At 55.5% G+C, this 15586-nt stretch overlaps 6 protein-coding genes across 6 annotated transcripts; 4 read left to right on the top strand and 2 right to left on the bottom strand.

The window, feature by feature from the left end:
- Nucleotides 1-100: 100 nt before the first annotated feature.
- BDZ99DRAFT_475188 (cyclin-domain-containing protein) lies at nt 101-1466 on the top strand (the record flags this gene model as incomplete). Its single annotated transcript, XM_033721963.1, has 2 exons — nt 101-822; nt 953-1466. 2 exons carry the CDS (start codon nt 101-103, stop codon nt 1464-1466), a joined length of 1236 nt encoding a protein of 411 aa, XP_033578625.1.
- A 226-nt stretch (nt 1467-1692) lies between these two features.
- On the bottom strand, nt 1693-2398 carry BDZ99DRAFT_278769 (uncharacterized protein). Its single transcript, XM_033713975.1, has one exon. It carries the CDS (start codon nt 2292-2294, stop codon nt 1908-1910), a length of 387 nt encoding a protein of 128 aa, XP_033578624.1. The 5' UTR covers nt 2295-2398; the 3' UTR covers nt 1693-1907.
- A 353-nt stretch (nt 2399-2751) lies between these two features.
- BDZ99DRAFT_440548 (uncharacterized protein) lies at nt 2752-5785 on the top strand (the record flags this gene model as incomplete). The annotated part of the gene is made up of 4 exons (XM_033717722.1): nt 2752-2992; nt 3191-4028; nt 4095-5256; nt 5370-5785. The coding sequence occupies exons 2-4, from the start codon at nt 3237-3239 to the stop codon at nt 5783-5785; spliced, it is 2370 nt and encodes a 789-aa protein (XP_033578623.1). The 5' UTR covers nt 2752-2992; nt 3191-3236.
- Nucleotides 5786-6769: 984 nt separating this feature from the next.
- BDZ99DRAFT_440545 (ARM repeat-containing protein) lies at nt 6770-10512 on the top strand (the record flags this gene model as incomplete). The annotated part of the gene is made up of 2 exons (XM_033717721.1): nt 6770-9261; nt 9316-10512. Exons 1-2 carry the CDS (start codon nt 7186-7188, stop codon nt 10510-10512), a joined length of 3273 nt encoding a protein of 1090 aa, XP_033578622.1. The 5' UTR covers nt 6770-7185.
- Nucleotides 10513-12199: 1687 nt separating this feature from the next.
- BDZ99DRAFT_461664 (uncharacterized protein) lies at nt 12200-13549 on the top strand. Its single transcript, XM_033719670.1, has one exon. The coding sequence runs from the start codon at nt 12269-12271 to the stop codon at nt 13214-13216; it is 948 nt and encodes a 315-aa protein (XP_033578621.1). The 5' UTR covers nt 12200-12268; the 3' UTR covers nt 13217-13549.
- Nucleotides 13550-14526: 977 nt separating this feature from the next.
- BDZ99DRAFT_518909 (uncharacterized protein) lies at nt 14527-15349 on the bottom strand (the record flags this gene model as incomplete). Its single annotated transcript, XM_033725355.1, has 2 exons — nt 14527-14700; nt 14753-15349. The coding sequence occupies 2 exons, from the start codon at nt 15347-15349 to the stop codon at nt 14527-14529; spliced, it is 771 nt and encodes a 256-aa protein (XP_033578620.1).
- Nucleotides 15350-15586: the final 237 nt, after the last annotated feature.

The raw sequence follows: 15586 nt of genomic DNA, 5'->3' as shown, positions 1-15586 counted from the left end.
CCCCAGTAGCCTCACCGAGCATGCCCACAGACGCCCGGCGACAACGGCCTCCCATTAGCACCAGCGTGCGCGCACCTCGAGCCGTGGCCTCAATACCGCCATGCTGACTTCGTCGCCGTCGCCTACGCTCTCTGCACCCTCGAGCCCAACCTCTTTCCACCAGCGCTCCTATCATGCTACCTACCGCGCCGCCAACTCGACTCACTCGCCGCGCTTTCCCCCACAGCCAGCGGCCGCTAGACGCCTGCCTCTAGATGCACCCGCCGCCCCAGCCCATTCACCAGCCTTGAGCTTCGCCCGCTCACCTCAACAACCACCACGACGAGAGTACGCCAATGCGAGCACGCAGTACACACCGCCAGGACTTCCGCCGACAGCGAGACCCACGCGTATACGAACAGAACCTGAGCCCTCGCCGTCACTCGGCCTAGGCACGAAGCGGCGGGAAGCCTCTGCAGAGATTATCGCCTCGGGCCCTCCCGAACCCAATCTGCGGGTGAACCCCGAACCTCCCAAGCCGCTGGATGTCGCGCGATCTTCACAAGCAGGAGCAGCAGGCGGGGGGACACAGCAGCGGGCGCAGCAGGTGGCGTCAGCCGCAACAGCGGCGAGCAGTTCAGCGGCTGAAGAGAGCCAGCAGCAGCCGTCGTCGGCGAAGCGGGCGCGGAACATGGACCCCGGCCTGAAGGTCATGCCGCTGAAGTACGAGACGTGCGACGTCAAGGATCTGGGGGTCTTGATTTCAGATATGCTCATGGAGCTCGTGCGGCTCAACGACGGCATCCCGCTGCAGGACGGGCAGCTCACGCGGTTTCACTCCAGGTATGATCGATTTCGGTTTATTAACGGCATGCGGGTGTACTATACGGCTTGGTATTCTAGGTTTGCTCCGCGCGCTGTTCTTCACGCAATTGAGTGGCATTGATTGGGCTGACGCTTGTCGTGTGTGCAGAGCGCCGCCTGGCATATCGGTCCGCGACTACTTAAACCGCCTCATCGTCCATGCGACTCTGCCCCCGCCTATTCTTTTATCTATGGTGTATTACGTGGACAAGTTATGCGCGCTATACCCGGCTTTCACGATTAGCAGTCTCACTGTGCATCGATTTCTTATTACGGCCGCCACCGTGGCAGCGAAAGGTCTCAGCGACAGCTTTTGGACCAATAGCCTCTATGCGCGAGTGGGCGGCGTCAGCGTGCGGGAGCTGGCGCTGCTGGAGCTGGAGTTTCTACGGCGGTTGGACTGGAAGATTGTGCCGAAGCCGGAAGTGCTGGTGGACTACTACAAGGGATTGGTGGAGAGGGGAGAGGGATATACAATGGATAGGGAGCCGGAGCCGGCGCAGCAGGTGCAGGAGACAGCGGCACAAGAGGCGGCCAGCATGCAGAGTGGGTCGTCGAGCAGCGGGGACGTTTTCATGGAACCGACGCCGACGCCAGCGCCAGAGACACGGAACACAAGGTGACGGTGAAGCATAGAAAGGAGGAGGCTAGCACGCGATCAGGTAGGACTATTGCTCAACCTCTCACTCATCCTGTCTCTTGAGTTTCCGCGATCTTGTTCATGCTGGCTTGAGTTGCTGTGCGGTTCGCGGGTCCAGTGTCCTGCCGTGCCCGGACAGGCTTCGACCATGAGTCACCTCGCAACAACGGGATTCCTTGCGCCGTGGCTCCATTCACAGAGGACAGAAATCTCATGACGATGAGTTGTTCAATTCCCATCGACGACGCGATAACGAGCCCCGATGGCCTGCGAGCGCGAAAGCACGCTTTCCAGCTCGTGAAGGCGCAACGGCGTCCAGAGGTAAGAGCTCGTGTGCCTCTGCAAGCCCGTGATAGGCATGCCGGCACGAGGTCGCCGCGGCTCTGGATTCAAACCCAGGTTGCCATCCCTGGACTTGCAGCGGTTACGGATCAGCCCGCCTGCCGGGAAGAGTTCCAATTGGGAGGCCGCTGGGACGCTGATAACATTCTGGGCGATCAGTCGTTTGCGCCGTGCCGCAGTTGTTGATGGTTCTGCGGCAGCGGGCAGGGGAGGTAGAAGTATGGCTGGGAATAATGTACTTGGACAGCGCTACGGCAGAGGTCTTTGTACACGTACGCGGCGCTGCTTGAGGTCGTTCGATGCTTTTCAGAGATTCTACGGGATTGGCAGACCACGCTGGTTGGAGTGGAGTCGGACGTAGCAGGGTTTGGAAGAGGAGAAAAGACAAGTCATTTCTATTGCTGAAGATATATTGTGCAACGCCAAACTGGAACAACAAGGTGCATCGTACTAATGTGCGACACTGCATTGGCGGCGCAGAGGGCAGGCAGCCCTATCTCACGAGAAATCAGAAATTAGGCCGGGCGCTGGGGCAGTTGACAGCGTGCTGGGCGAGCACGCCGCGGTTGGAGGGCGTGGTTGAGTGCTATCGAGGGCTAAAGTGGTTCACTGCTCGCCGTGCTGTCGTGAGGTGATGCGTTGGCCCAATGAGGAGGGTTGCTGCCGGGCCTGCTCCGCTACCACGTCTCTCTGGCAAAGAGTGAGGCTGCCGGGAGGCTAGTGCAGCGGCCATGGTACCATTCCACGCGCCTTCCGCTGGCTTCCTTGCAGAGTGCAGCGCATGCCGAGTGAATGCCCCTCCGGTGCCTCCTGATCCCCGCTGCGATCGAAGAGTGGCCGGGCTCGATGCATGCCATGGCGTTTGCCCACAGCACGCCGCCAAGCCAGCTGCCGGACAACAGCATTTTGAAACACGGCAAACCTAGAGTACATATCCACCTCCACCGCCCTCTCCCGCCCCACAGCTCGCACAGCTCCGCCAGACCATCCCGCCGAGCACGCGCGCACCCGTCCAGCGTCCAGCGTCCAGCGTCCAGCGTCCAGAGCGCCCCTCCCCAGCCTCGGATCCAAGTGCCCGTGTCTCTGCGCCCATACATCTCACCACCCCTCCCGCGACACGCCTGCTCTGTTTTGAGATTGCGGCATAACCGTCTCAGTATCATGAGAGTAAGTCAGGTCTCGCCTACGCACCCCTTCTATTGTCCAAACAGGCCCTCTGCTTCATGTCCGCCGCACCTCCACTCCACCCACTGCCCCATCACCACTTCACCCACTGCCCCACCACCACTTCGTCCGTTCTGCACCACCGCAGAGCCAGCGGGGTGGGCGGCCCGACCCCTCCACTGCTAACATGTCGGACCACAGAAGTTCCGGGTGCTATAGCTACATAGACGATCGTTATGCCAAAGACATGAACAGCGACATTGGCCGGTGGGAGCGGAGTCAACGACACCAGTTTGATGCGTACCAGCCTCAATCTCCTCGGGGATCCTACCGACCGAGTCCGCCGCTGCGCGCCTTCGCTGCTGACTACTTCGCCGCGCCCGATCAACAGTTCAAGCAGGTTTCCCGCACCACCAAAACGAGCCCGGTCATCACGCGCACGCGTGTCGAGCGCCATGCCTCATCACACGAACGACCGACGTCGAGTGGAGGCCGCGGTTCTCTACTACCTTTCCGACCCTTCATTCCCCCGCGACGCGCCGAGTCGTACTCGCATCCCACCGCTCTCGAGGATTTCCGGACAACGAGGAGGTGGCCGCCGCGCGGGTTCGGTGAGCATCAGGCCCTGACCCACAGAGAGGCCGAGGACTTGATATGTGCCGGAGCATCGACGTTCAAGGGATACTATGAGGCGATTCCAAATGCGCCGGAGGGCTACAACAAGTTCTTTGCCGTCATGGGCTCGGAGCATAGCCTCAGGACCGACCGCGCCGAGTTCCATCACCCGTCATATAGGGACATGTCGCTGCCAATGACCGGGCCTGTGGACTGCGAGTTTTCGTGGATCTCGTTGGAACAGCCGTCGATGGCGTATTGCTTTGGAGCGAGTCCGGGGACTACGACTTTGAATTTCCGGGTCAGCAAGTCCGGGAGCACACACCCTGCGATGAAATTTGCGAAAAATGTCAAGCCGCGGAAGCTGAAACTACTATTGATTTTGGAGCGCCTCAGGCAATTGGAAACAGGGCTCGAGGAGGATGTTCGTTCATCTTTTTCACTCCCACTAGGTTAGGTTTGGTACGGTTTCTGACTATTTGGTTTGTAGGATCCCGAGGAGCTCTACCGTTACCTGTACAGCCATCTCATCGAGGACCCGGAGCGCTATGACAACCCCCACACTGGAATGGAGCAGCAGATTGCGGACCTCATCACTGTGTTGACAAATCCGGATTGGATTGATTTCACGTCGCCCAAGAATCAGGTCGTGGCCAAGTACTTTGACTCTCCGGACGCGAGCCGGAAGCAGCTTTTCTTTCATCAGCTTCTCCTTTCTGTAGAACTATATCTTCGCATCCATTCCAAGGACCACACGGACAAGGCCAAGCGGAAACTCCTGAAACAACTCCCGCCCAAGATTGCCTGGGATCTTGCAGTGGCCCAGCGGTGGTTAGAGAACATGTCCATATCGAAACCGCGGACTTCATCTAAGCAGAGTACCTTCAGCTTTGACCTCCGGAGTAAGAAGAGACAGAAGACCGCTCTCCGGACGTTTGCCCTGACCCTCAAATGGCCAAACATGGACGAATTAGACTACGTGCTCGACGAAAAAGACCGTGAGGAAAAGACCCTTGAAGACCGCTCTGCGGACACCATGTCCTGGTTTACAGGCGTCATTCTGCCCGGCGTAACCCTTCCCTGGCTCCTCATGAATACCCTTATAGACTGCGACCGTGACACCGGCGACCCCTTGAAGTACCTCACCCACATCCACCCGGAATCCGGCTTCCAGTACCGTGCCAACACTTACTGGTCCTACCAATGCATTGTCGGCAAAGTCCTCGGCGCCGCCCGGGGTGTCAACGCGATCGCAGGCTGGATCGGCCCGTGCATCTTCACGCCTGACCTGAAGCGCACTGAATGCGTTCGCGTGCGGCAAGCCGTACCCCCGGAACCGCGCCTCACGACGCAGGACGTCAGCTCCATGGATGTGCGGACGAATCCCTTAGGACCGTTGGAGGAGGCGTACCCGATTGCTGACTACGAGGTGCCGATGCCGGATACGGAGGATATCACTGATTTAATCCGCATGGAGAAGCTGGGATTCCAGCCCGTGAAGAATCAGCCGAGCTCGAGTCGGTATGGGGATGGGGCGCCTTTGCTATTTGATGCGGCGATTGTGTTTGCCTGCGGCGGGCAGAGTTGGCCGATGCGGTTGCGGTATGATGTTGATTTTCTGGCGGCGTTTCCGTGCCATCAGGGGCCGCATGGTAAGCTGAACCTGCCTTCTATCTTATTTTAATTTTTTGGGCATGGGGATGACGGTGTAGAGGGCTGGAGGGAATGTGGAAGAGCCTTTGAGATGGAAAGCTAACAAGCATAGTCCTCTTCTACGACTTCACCTACCGCGCCATCAAAGTCGACGACGGCCTCGTCGACATCCATGACTGGGACCGCCAATCCGGCCGCTCGACCATCTCGCGGTCGTCCTCGCGGCCCTCGTCCTCCCATCACTCTCCTTCCTCTCGCGCTCTAACTACCCGTCCTTCACCCGCTGATGCAGACCTCGCGCACATGCAGGTCAAGAAAGTCCTCGTCATCGAAGCCCTCGGGGTCAGCGACAACGAGGTCTTTGCGAGGGCGTGGTGCAGCCAATGGGGCCATTCGGCGGTGGTAGCGAATATGAACTACACGTGCTTAGCGTGCGCGGTTAGAGAGGCGTATGCAGCGTGTGTTAGTGTGGTGATCTTTACGCAAGGGGGCGTTAAGGGGGAAGGGGATGAGGGGGTGAATGGGTGAAGAGTCGAAGAGTATCAAGGTGAGCGACCGAATGATCCAACCTGCACGGTTTTCCCTTTGTCACATGGAGGTGTCTTGCATAGTGAGCATTGGCGGCGGGGTTTCCGGGAATGGATGGATGGATGGACTAGGAAGTCTATATGACGGACGGCGTCTTTCAGCGAGCAGCACGGGTGGATGGAGGATTTGGAGTCTTTTGCATTGAATGGGACGGATTGGATGGATGAAGTCATGTCTTACGAGACTTGATGGGCCGACGGCGGTGTTCTGAGTATCATGAGGTTTCTATCTCCGGCGGCTGGGGACGGTTCTACTCATGGGTGGAAAAGTGGATTTGCTTGGGGTTCTGTTTATTAGGGATCTGGCACCTCACGGTGGCGGCGGTGGATTGGTAGATGAATTGAACTAAGTTCTAAATCCATTTAAAGACTAGGGAGCGTGCTTGAATTGATCAGAGCGCTTTGGATAGTGTCAAATACGAAGTAATCTAACCTCAATAGCTCTGATCTCCTCCAGAGTTATGATATCACAGACTTTACATCCAGTCCGGAATTCTTGTCATAGAATGGAGTGCTTCTGACAGCGCTAGACATCTTGATGTATGCATGCAAGGCGTAGTCAATTTATACTCCTGAAGGGTTTTAGTGGTGAGTGCTGATTGGTTCCATACCACTTCGCGGTAGTCTAGGTACAAAGTAGATCAAGACGCTGTTGGATTAAATGCACCATACTTTGGTGCATCATTGATGGGCTCACATTTTGATAGAAGCTTGCTCCGCACTGGTAGAGACGGTAGACTAACTAAAGCTCTGAAATCGATGACTAGTTGTAGATGGGTACGGTGATCCTTACCCCAGTCTTCCCCGCGGAATTAAGATCATGATGCCAAGCCGGCCGCCTTCAGGACGCCCTTGTTCCAACGACACTGCTTTTTCAGACCTCGCGACCGTCGCATACCCGCTGTCTTCTTCTCGAGCATCTCACGACATCCTTTCCATTCGTCTATCCTTGATGACCGCGACGGTGTCTAATTACGGATGACCCTTTACCAAATTTGTCTGGACCACCGCGCGGCCGCGGGATAGCTTGACGAAGGGACGACCTTTTAAGCTCTGGTACGCCCACAAATTTCCACCACGGTACCAGACAACCTTACCTTAGCCTCACGTGACTGTGGATCCGGAGGAAGTTTGGAGATAGGAGCGCGACACGACGGACGACTGCTATAAGAGTTTCTTTTCCCTCCACTGCGCCTTCCGAAGAGCCCGCACCGAACCTTACATCCGAACGTCACGTCTCATTACACGATTCCACGAACCTACCGAACTCGACCTTACTTTCTGAATTCCCAAATCATCTGTAACTAAACGCGCCGAGTCAAACCGGCCCGCAGCAACAACATGACCCGCTCCTCCATACCTCCGGCTCTGCTTGAGCTCCGCAACCCCTCCACCCCCTCCGCACAGATTACCGCCTTACGCGATCTCAAGAATGAAATCGTAGGCCATGACCAACGGAAAGAGATGGCTGTAAGGAGTGGGGTTGTGGGGCCTCTGGTCAGGATACTGAGTGAAGGATCAAGGAGGGTCGGGAAGAGGAATGGCGGCGGGGTCGAGCTGAATGGGAGTGCGACTAGGATAAGAGGTGGCGAAGCTAGGATAGGCGGTAGTCAGGAGGACTGGTCGGCTGAGGATGAGATGAGGTTGCAGGCTGTGCTTGTGGTGGGGAGTCTAGCGCTGGGTGGACCGGCTTTCGTTACGCCTCTCCTGGCTGGCAACATTCTTCCGCCCCTTCTGGACTCTCTGGTCCTGAGAGATGTCCCGTCGAAGCTGATCGTGGCTACGTTACGGACGATTATAACGATTGCGGATGCTGTGGCTTTGGACAGGTCGTGGACGGAGACGGCGGATGGACCCCTACGACCGTCAGCCTCGACAGTGATGGCCTCGCAACTATATACGAAAACCGTGGTAGAGAGCTTCGCAGAGATTCTTGTGCAGCCGCATCCATCGATGATCGTGCATCAAGAGATATCACTGACGGTCCAACTAATCACGAAAACGTGCCAGGATGATCGGCAGCGGAATCTATTACTCGGCGCCGGCGTACTAGACGTTCTTGCAACGAAAGTAGCAGTCATGGCAGCCAGTGGAGATGTAACGCTGAGAGCTATCGGATGCGAATCGAGGCACCAATCTCGAGAAGCACTCCCTATCATGTATCTCCCAGACATCCTAGAGGCCATTTGTGCGATTGTCAAGGGCTCGAATTACCGCACTGCACGGTTCCTCTATTCGGAACCCATCACAGAGATATTCCCGACGTCCTCCAAGTCAAGTGGCGCGGGCGAGATCCCGAACCTGGATGGACATGCATCATCACAAGGCGCCGATCGATTCCTCCCTCGACTCCAGGCGGTAGCGAACAAACACGAAAGTCAATTCTCAAAAGCCTTCCCCGCGCTCGGTTCAATATCAATGCTGGGCATGAACCCACAGGTCGATGGTGGGCAGTTCGCGCGTATTCCCAGCTTCATAGACGCCCACGCAGCTATGAATCGGACCATCTCAGGCGACGAGTTTGAAAGCCCCATATTTCCGTGGCTAATCAACATTGCGAGGACGCGCCATGGATTCGACCGTTTGAGCGCGGCGAGCCTGCTTAGTATGCTGAAGAAGTATAGCGAGGCCTATCCTTCTGACGAGTCACCCAAGAACCGAGAGAGGGCGCTGGCTTTTTTGGTGGTGCCGTTGTTGGTCAATATGATCCAGGAGGCCGCTCACAGCTGCGACACGAAGAATAAGAGTCCACCGGGGAACGCGCAGCAGAGGGTAAACGATCGGAAATTTCTTGAGCAGGCACAGATTGTGCTTGCGGACCTCATCGAGGGCAGTCCGGCGCTACAGAAGGCTGCTGTGGATGCGAGAGCCATCCCAACTCTCTGCACGATCCTGAAGCGGTCGTTCGACCCGGTCGCGGCCTCGTCGAAACCGCTATGGAGCCCACGAACGAGCGCCGAGGATGTGATAGATCCGGATGTCGATCCTGGATCGAGTACGCTGGGTAGGCCGGGGCTGAGCTCCGAGCTTCTGCATGCTCTGAGGTATAGAGAGGGCGCTCTTAGGAGTATTGCCGCTCTTACGGATAGAGAAGATGCTTACCGAAAGGTTGTTATCGAGAACGGAGCCGTAGCTTGCATCACAGAGGCGTTGGTGCCATATCCCTCGCAAGAGCTGGAAGAAAGTAATGCGAAACAACCAGGACCGAAAGATGGTAATCCGATACCAGTTCTTATTGCGGCGTGCTGGGCTGCCAGATCCATGTCGCGGTCTGTTAGCATACTAAGGACGAGTCTGATTGATTACGGCGTTGCTAAGCCGATCCATGGGCTTCTGACGCATCCGAATGTGGAAGTACAGATTGCGGCGACGGAGGTGCTGTGCAACCTTGTGCTGCATTTCTCTCCGATGAGAGATGTGAGTTGTTCTTCTTCAGCAGTACCGAATCATCACTTATTTGTTTTTCCCCAGAGCCTTATTGAAGCTGGATCACTGAAGACCATCTGCGAGCATGCTCACTCGGCGAATTCGAGGATGCGGCTGAATAGCCTATGGGCTCTCAAGCATATGGTTTTGACCGCGACGAACGACATCAAGACCAAGTGTCTTGACGAACTAGGAACAGGTTGGTTGATACGGACTATCCAAGGCGAACAAAAAGACTATGCCGGCCCACCGAGTCAGAGCCATGTGTCAACCGCTATTGGTATGAGAACGCCCAACGCAGCCGGCGAACAGGTGGATCTACTCAATGCCGTCGACGAACCCAGTATGGAAATCGACGAGTCGTCCTCGTCGTCAGGCGATGAAGACGAGGACAACACTCCTGAAGTCCTCCGCCGACCACCTCATCGCGCCCTCAACTCCTCCACCATCCGCTCCGAGCTCAAAGCCATCAAGCAATCCGAACAAGATCCGCGCCTCCGCGCCGAGCACGACGACCTCCGCATCCAAGAGCAAGCCCTCGACTTCATCCGCAACCTCATCGCCGAGTCCAAAGCCGGCGCCGCCGAAATGATCGATCACCTCCTCAGCACCATTGGCTCCACGCGCTTCTTCGAGATGATGGCCAGCAAACTCCGCCCCACGAGCTCCTCCTCGCCCTCGACCATCTTCCCGCCTTCGCCCGCCCGCACCCGCTCACCCTTATCGAACCCGCGCGACCAAGGCCTCACTTTCGGCCAACTCCACTTCAACCAGGCCGTCCTCGCGCCGCCTGAGATCCTCCTCTCCGTCGTTTTCATCCTCATCCACATCGCCAACGGCCGCCCGCAGCACCGCGCGCTGCTCATCTCGCAGACGCAGCTGCTCAACCACGTGCTGCCGCTGTTCCAGCACCCGGACCGCCGGCTGCGCGTCGCGTGCGTGTGGCTCGTGATCAACCTGACATGGATGGACGATAGCTCGGACATGCCGGCGGCGCGGGACCGCGCGCTGAGCTTGAAGGCGCTGGGGGTCGAGCAGAAGGTGCGGGAGCTGACGACGGATCAGGATCTGGATACGCGGGAGAGGGCGAAGACGGCCGTGGAGCAGATGAGTAAGTTGCTGGATGGGAGCGGAAATGGGGGGCCCGGGTTGGGGTTGGGCGGGATGGATGGTGGAGGGTTTGAGAGTAGGCGGCCGTTGGGGAGTGGGTTTGGGGGGGCGAGGGGTTGGAGGGGGGAGTGAGGGGATTGATTGAGGAGAGGCTGTGGCGAATTGCGTACGGGTATGGCGTTTAGGGAGGGGTTTTAGTGATGGACGTTTCTTGGCGGTTCATGAGGGAGGCGGCATCGTTCATCGAGGAGGATGACTGCGCGACTGCGCTACGGATGGGAGAGAGCGGATTGTGCGTTTTGCGGCGTAGTTTTTATAGCGTTATGAAACATGAATATGATACGCGTCCTCAGTTCTCGACCTATCCGAAAAGAAACAAATTTCTTAGCAACCAAGGCTATTCAAGCTACAACCCATCCAACAAATTCTACGGATCCTTCTGCTTTAGAAGTCAACGCCTTTCCCCCGCCGTCTCATGTCAGAAAAGATGCCAATAAAATGAATATTTGGGCCGTAGATCATCCCTCCCACCTGTCCACACCAAAACAAAATCCCCCTCCTCACCTCACATCAACCCAGCCATGTTGTTCGAGTAATTCTAATCCGACTTGTACTAACCAGCAGGAACATTGCCCTAGTGGCGTCGGCCCCGTTACCTTACATTGCTAACCCTAGTCTTTTGTTTTGTTTTGTTTATTTTGATGTTGGATGGCTGGGGCCGGGTTCGATTCCCGCTCCAGTTTGTATGTTTTTGGAGGAATTTTCAGAGGAGCGTTGTGGTTGGCAAGTTGCTAATTGGGGTCAGGGGTATGTGCTGTATTTATGTAGATGGGGGAAAGTGGGATTCCGTTTCTGCTGGTGTTCAGCTTTTGCTTTTCAGCTTTAGGCTTAAAGAAGCTTTGGAGGGGGTGTGAGTCTTTAGACGGCGGGGCATCTCTCGAAAAGCAAGTCTTGCTGGGTCGTTCGCAATAGGTGAAGGACTCCAGTCTTCAAAAATAGCACTTCCGATACCGTCAGAACTGGATTTCAATATGCGACTCTGCGAAACAAACCAAGAATCGTAATCTCACGGCGCTCTCTTTTATTCACCTAATTCTAATCGGGTAAGCGTATTCTATATCTTAGCGAGAGGCTGTTTCAGTCACGTGATACCCCTACCTCGACCTCATCCTGAGTTAGCCAACCATCTCCCCCCCCCCTTTCCCCCACACATAACATCCAATACCCCCATCGCGCACAACCCACCCCCACAACCCAGGGCCCAGCCAACCAACCCGAAAAATATCCAACTTCGCGCCCCCGATCTCCCGCGACGGCTTCGTCTACCACGGCGCGCTGTACGCAGACGTCGGGAACTTGAACCGACATCCCCGCGCGACAGTCGCTGAACTCACGGCGCTGTTGCGCCCGAAGCTTTCGTCCGGCGCAAAGTCAAAGGCGGCGGAGACGGCCAAGGATCAGGTCGGCCACTGGTATTTCGCGCAGCTGAAGCACTATGGGTTGGGCATGAGTAAGGATAAGAACGCGGCGAAGGTGAAGCTGTTGAATGCGCTGAATGAGGGGAGGCTGGAGGTGCCGGGGGAGGTGAAGAGGTTGGAAGCGGGGCTGAAGAAGGAGTATGATGCGGCGAATCGGAAGGCGAGGGCGGAGATGGCGAAGGAAGGGGGAGGGGGAGGAGGGCCAGGGGAAGATGAAGCAGGTCAAGGGGGCTGAGGTTGGGCTAGGGGGGTTTGGAGGGTCGCCGACGAGCGTGCATTATCATTTGCATATTGAGTCGCCTGTGCCGGAGGAGAGGGGAAGGGTTGGGGGAAACGGTGGGGCTAAATCGGCGAGTTTGACGAAGAAGATTTTGGAGAGTAGAGAGTTGGAGAGGCAGGAGTTGGAGAGGATGGCTGCAGGGAGGACAGAAGAGGAGGCGAAGAAATCGGGGGTGGGCAAGAAGAATGACCCTGCGAAGAAGGCTGCTCCGGCTAAAAAGGATGCTCCTGCGAAGAAGCAGGCAATTACGACGGAGAGTGATGCGGCCAGCAAGCAACCTGTTCCGAAGAGCGGACCTAAAGTCAAGGATGAGCCGAACGTCAAGCAGAAGGCGAAGCTGAAGAAAGAACCTGCTGTCAAGAAGGAGCCCGCCGTAAAGAAAGAACCCGCTGTCAAGAAAGAACCCGCTGTCAAGAAAGAACCAGCTGTGAAAAAGGAGCCTGCCATCAAAAGGGAACCAGCCATGAAGAAGGAGCCTACTGTCAAAAAAGAACCCGGCGTCAAAAAAGAGCCAGACACCAAGAAAGAACCAGCCGCGAAGAAGGAGCCTGCTATCAAGAAAGAACCCGACGTCAAAAAAGGACCAACCATAAAGCGAGAACATCAAAACGACATCGAAAGTCACACTCCCAGCTTTGTAGCAAATGCCTTCTACAATCTTACATGTCCTGCTATCTCTGAAGATTGGCCATATCAGAGCCAGGGGATGAACCTCCGCCTCCGAGGCGATCACGACAACGGCTGTCTTTGGGGTAACTTACAATCTTTTGGCCCCTGGTCTGGAATCATCTGCGTAGACGTACAACATGGACTTTTCTTCGGCACGGAGCTACAGTTCCGCTGGCGTATGCGCGATGACGATACAGGCGAGCTGCTCTTCCGGCGCGACCAGCTCGGCGTGCTGATGTTCTTCGCCGATGGAGATATGCAAGGTCGCATATACGGATTGCATGGAGAGGAGATGGTCTTTTGGGGAACGCGGCGGATTGGCCCGGCTGGTGGTGGGACTGCGCAGCAGTTCAAGGCGGAGTGGGATGGGTTCGTGCAGCAAGCTTATGGGGGGGAGAGGGGTTGGTGAAACTGAAATCATGAATATATAAAAGCTTTGGCGGTACTTTCAAAAGTACATTAAAAGCATTCTCACGCTGATAAGGATGTCGATATGGATACTGAAGGCGTCAATATGGGGACATGTACGTGTCATACACAAGGTCGCGGGATTGGAAAGGTCGGTATGTTTAGATCAAGCGGTAATGCCTTGTACAAAGTCGATATTTTGTATCAAAGGTGTGTGATAAGTATGAGCATAGTTTTTAGCCCTCCCATTCTTGATTCTAGCTTCTTTCATACCATAAACTTCCTAGTGCAGCCTTTTTGCATAGCTTCATCAAAACTCCGAAAACCTCGAGCCTATCAATATTCCCGTACGAGCAAACCATGTGTCCTTCATACGATGTCTGATGTCGCCGTTTCTCTTTCCTTCGGAGCCCTAGACCAGAGCTAAGTACGCCTGCCTCACTAACATAAATACCACGAAAAGTATGCAAAAGAACTCGATGCCCAGAAACATATCCAGCATAGTCCCGTAGCAAACCTTGGCCGCGAAGAGAATGGTGGCCTGCGCCGAGTCCACAGAACTAAGTCGATGAAACAAAGCAGCTAGGTTAGACATGCCTCCGAGGATACCGGCGACGCGGCGGATGTTTATGCTAAAGCGGAGAGTCGGATGAAGGTGAAGAGTGTAGTTGCGAGGGGCAAAGCCCAATTCTCGAGCGACGACCGCCATACAGCTGAACGCTTCGAATGTCGTGATTGCCACCATCATGCCTGCGAATAGAGGCGGAATCGCTCTTTGGGCAAGATGAGACAGTATACAAGAGATCGATGAATCCCACCCTGCTTCCATCAAGCTCCGGACGATACAGAAGGAGAAGAGACTTCCGTAGATTACGACATGGGCGCAAGAGACATCCATATTGCTTGTAGCAAGTCGTCACAACGCGGCGCTGATGGTCAGAATGCTGCGTGCAAAATGCAAGAGGTGTGAAATTGAGGTTAGAGGGTTTCAAGCGCGACGTTGGCTGCTTCTTAAAGTTATGGGGGACAAAGCAGCCAGTAAGTCAAACCCTCTTTCTGATTCTAGAGTTACAGCAATTAACGCCCCTAGAAAGGCCCAGAACAGCCGACCATTCTTCCAGGATCGATGCATGAAAGAAGCCACCCACTCCCACCTTCCGTCGGTTACAGTCTATGGGACGTATCCTCTTGCTCTATACATCGAAGAACTGACACGATATTCAGAAGTCCCATGGCGTCAGCAACCCAGCCCCCGATCCGTTCTTAACTCCCTAATGCCACTCCATAATCCCCTCGCGGGATAATTTGAACCTAGACCTCCTCCACATCGGCCTCGATCAAGTCATCCGCATCGACATGCATTACACTTCCCCACGGCTTCTCCGCCAACTCGTCCTCTTCGATGAAGCTCGTGCTTTGGTCGCTTTCATCATCGTCTTCATCGATGATAACTGACCGTGCTTCTCCGGCTTTGACTTCTTGAAGCTGAGAGATACGGTTAGCAATTCTTCCACAGATTTTGAGGCGAAATGCTTACCAGTTGCTTCCCGGAAACCACCCGGATCAAAGGTACGGTGGCTGTACGTGGCTCCTCGGTGCCGTCAAGGGTCCAAGAGTCTGGTGTGTAGAGGCCTCCGCAGTAGGTCAGGACGATGATTTGGGCTGTCATGGAAATGCAGTGCATGTAGCCGCAGGTAATCAAGGTCGTCCTGTAGAGTTCTTCGAAATCTACCAGGACGCGGATGGGGCTCCAATTCCGTAGTACTTTGTGAGTTCCCATGGGCACATCCAACGAGATACCCAGTACCGTGAAGGCAATCAGGAGAGCCGCGATAAGTGGAACAAGTAGTTGACGATTGACCCGAAGGTGAATTTGGCAAAGTGGGAATAGGAGCGCATAGCTATGCCAGGACGCGAGCCAGCCGATGAAAGATAGGAACAAGCCGACGAGGATAGGTTTGAAGACTGTGGACGCGAAGATTTTGAGCGCATTGGATTTTGATAACAGTCGCTCGATCCATGTCTCGACTTCTGGGCCCTCTCTGGCATCGAGCCAAAGCAACACGGGGACGACGACGTATACGAGATATACGCGAGACTTGGGGAGAAGGGTGTGGTCAGTGTGCCCCGGCATATTCGCGCTTGTGGACAAGAGGGAACCTGGTATTGGTATGTAGATGGTGAGGTTGCTGTTTGAGGATGTGCTGAGGATGTGCTGAAGCTAGATGCGGAACTTTGGGAGGTCTTCATATGGTAATTCTTCGCCGTGAGTCAGCATGTCATTCACCGATGGCGACGGTGGCTGCACATCGTTCTCTCTTTACCGGCGAGCCCCGTCAATACTCCTAAGAGCAGGCCTGGAAGTACTCTT

This window comes from Mytilinidion resinicola (genome assembly GCF_010093595.1).
Source record: "Mytilinidion resinicola strain CBS 304.34 unplaced genomic scaffold BDZ99scaffold_7, whole genome shotgun sequence".
In the NCBI taxonomy this organism is placed as follows: Eukaryota; Fungi; Ascomycota; class Dothideomycetes; order Mytilinidiales; family Mytilinidiaceae; genus Mytilinidion; species Mytilinidion resinicola.
Note: the sequence above shows the minus strand (reverse complement) of the source record. Positions and strands in the feature narration are given on the sequence as shown.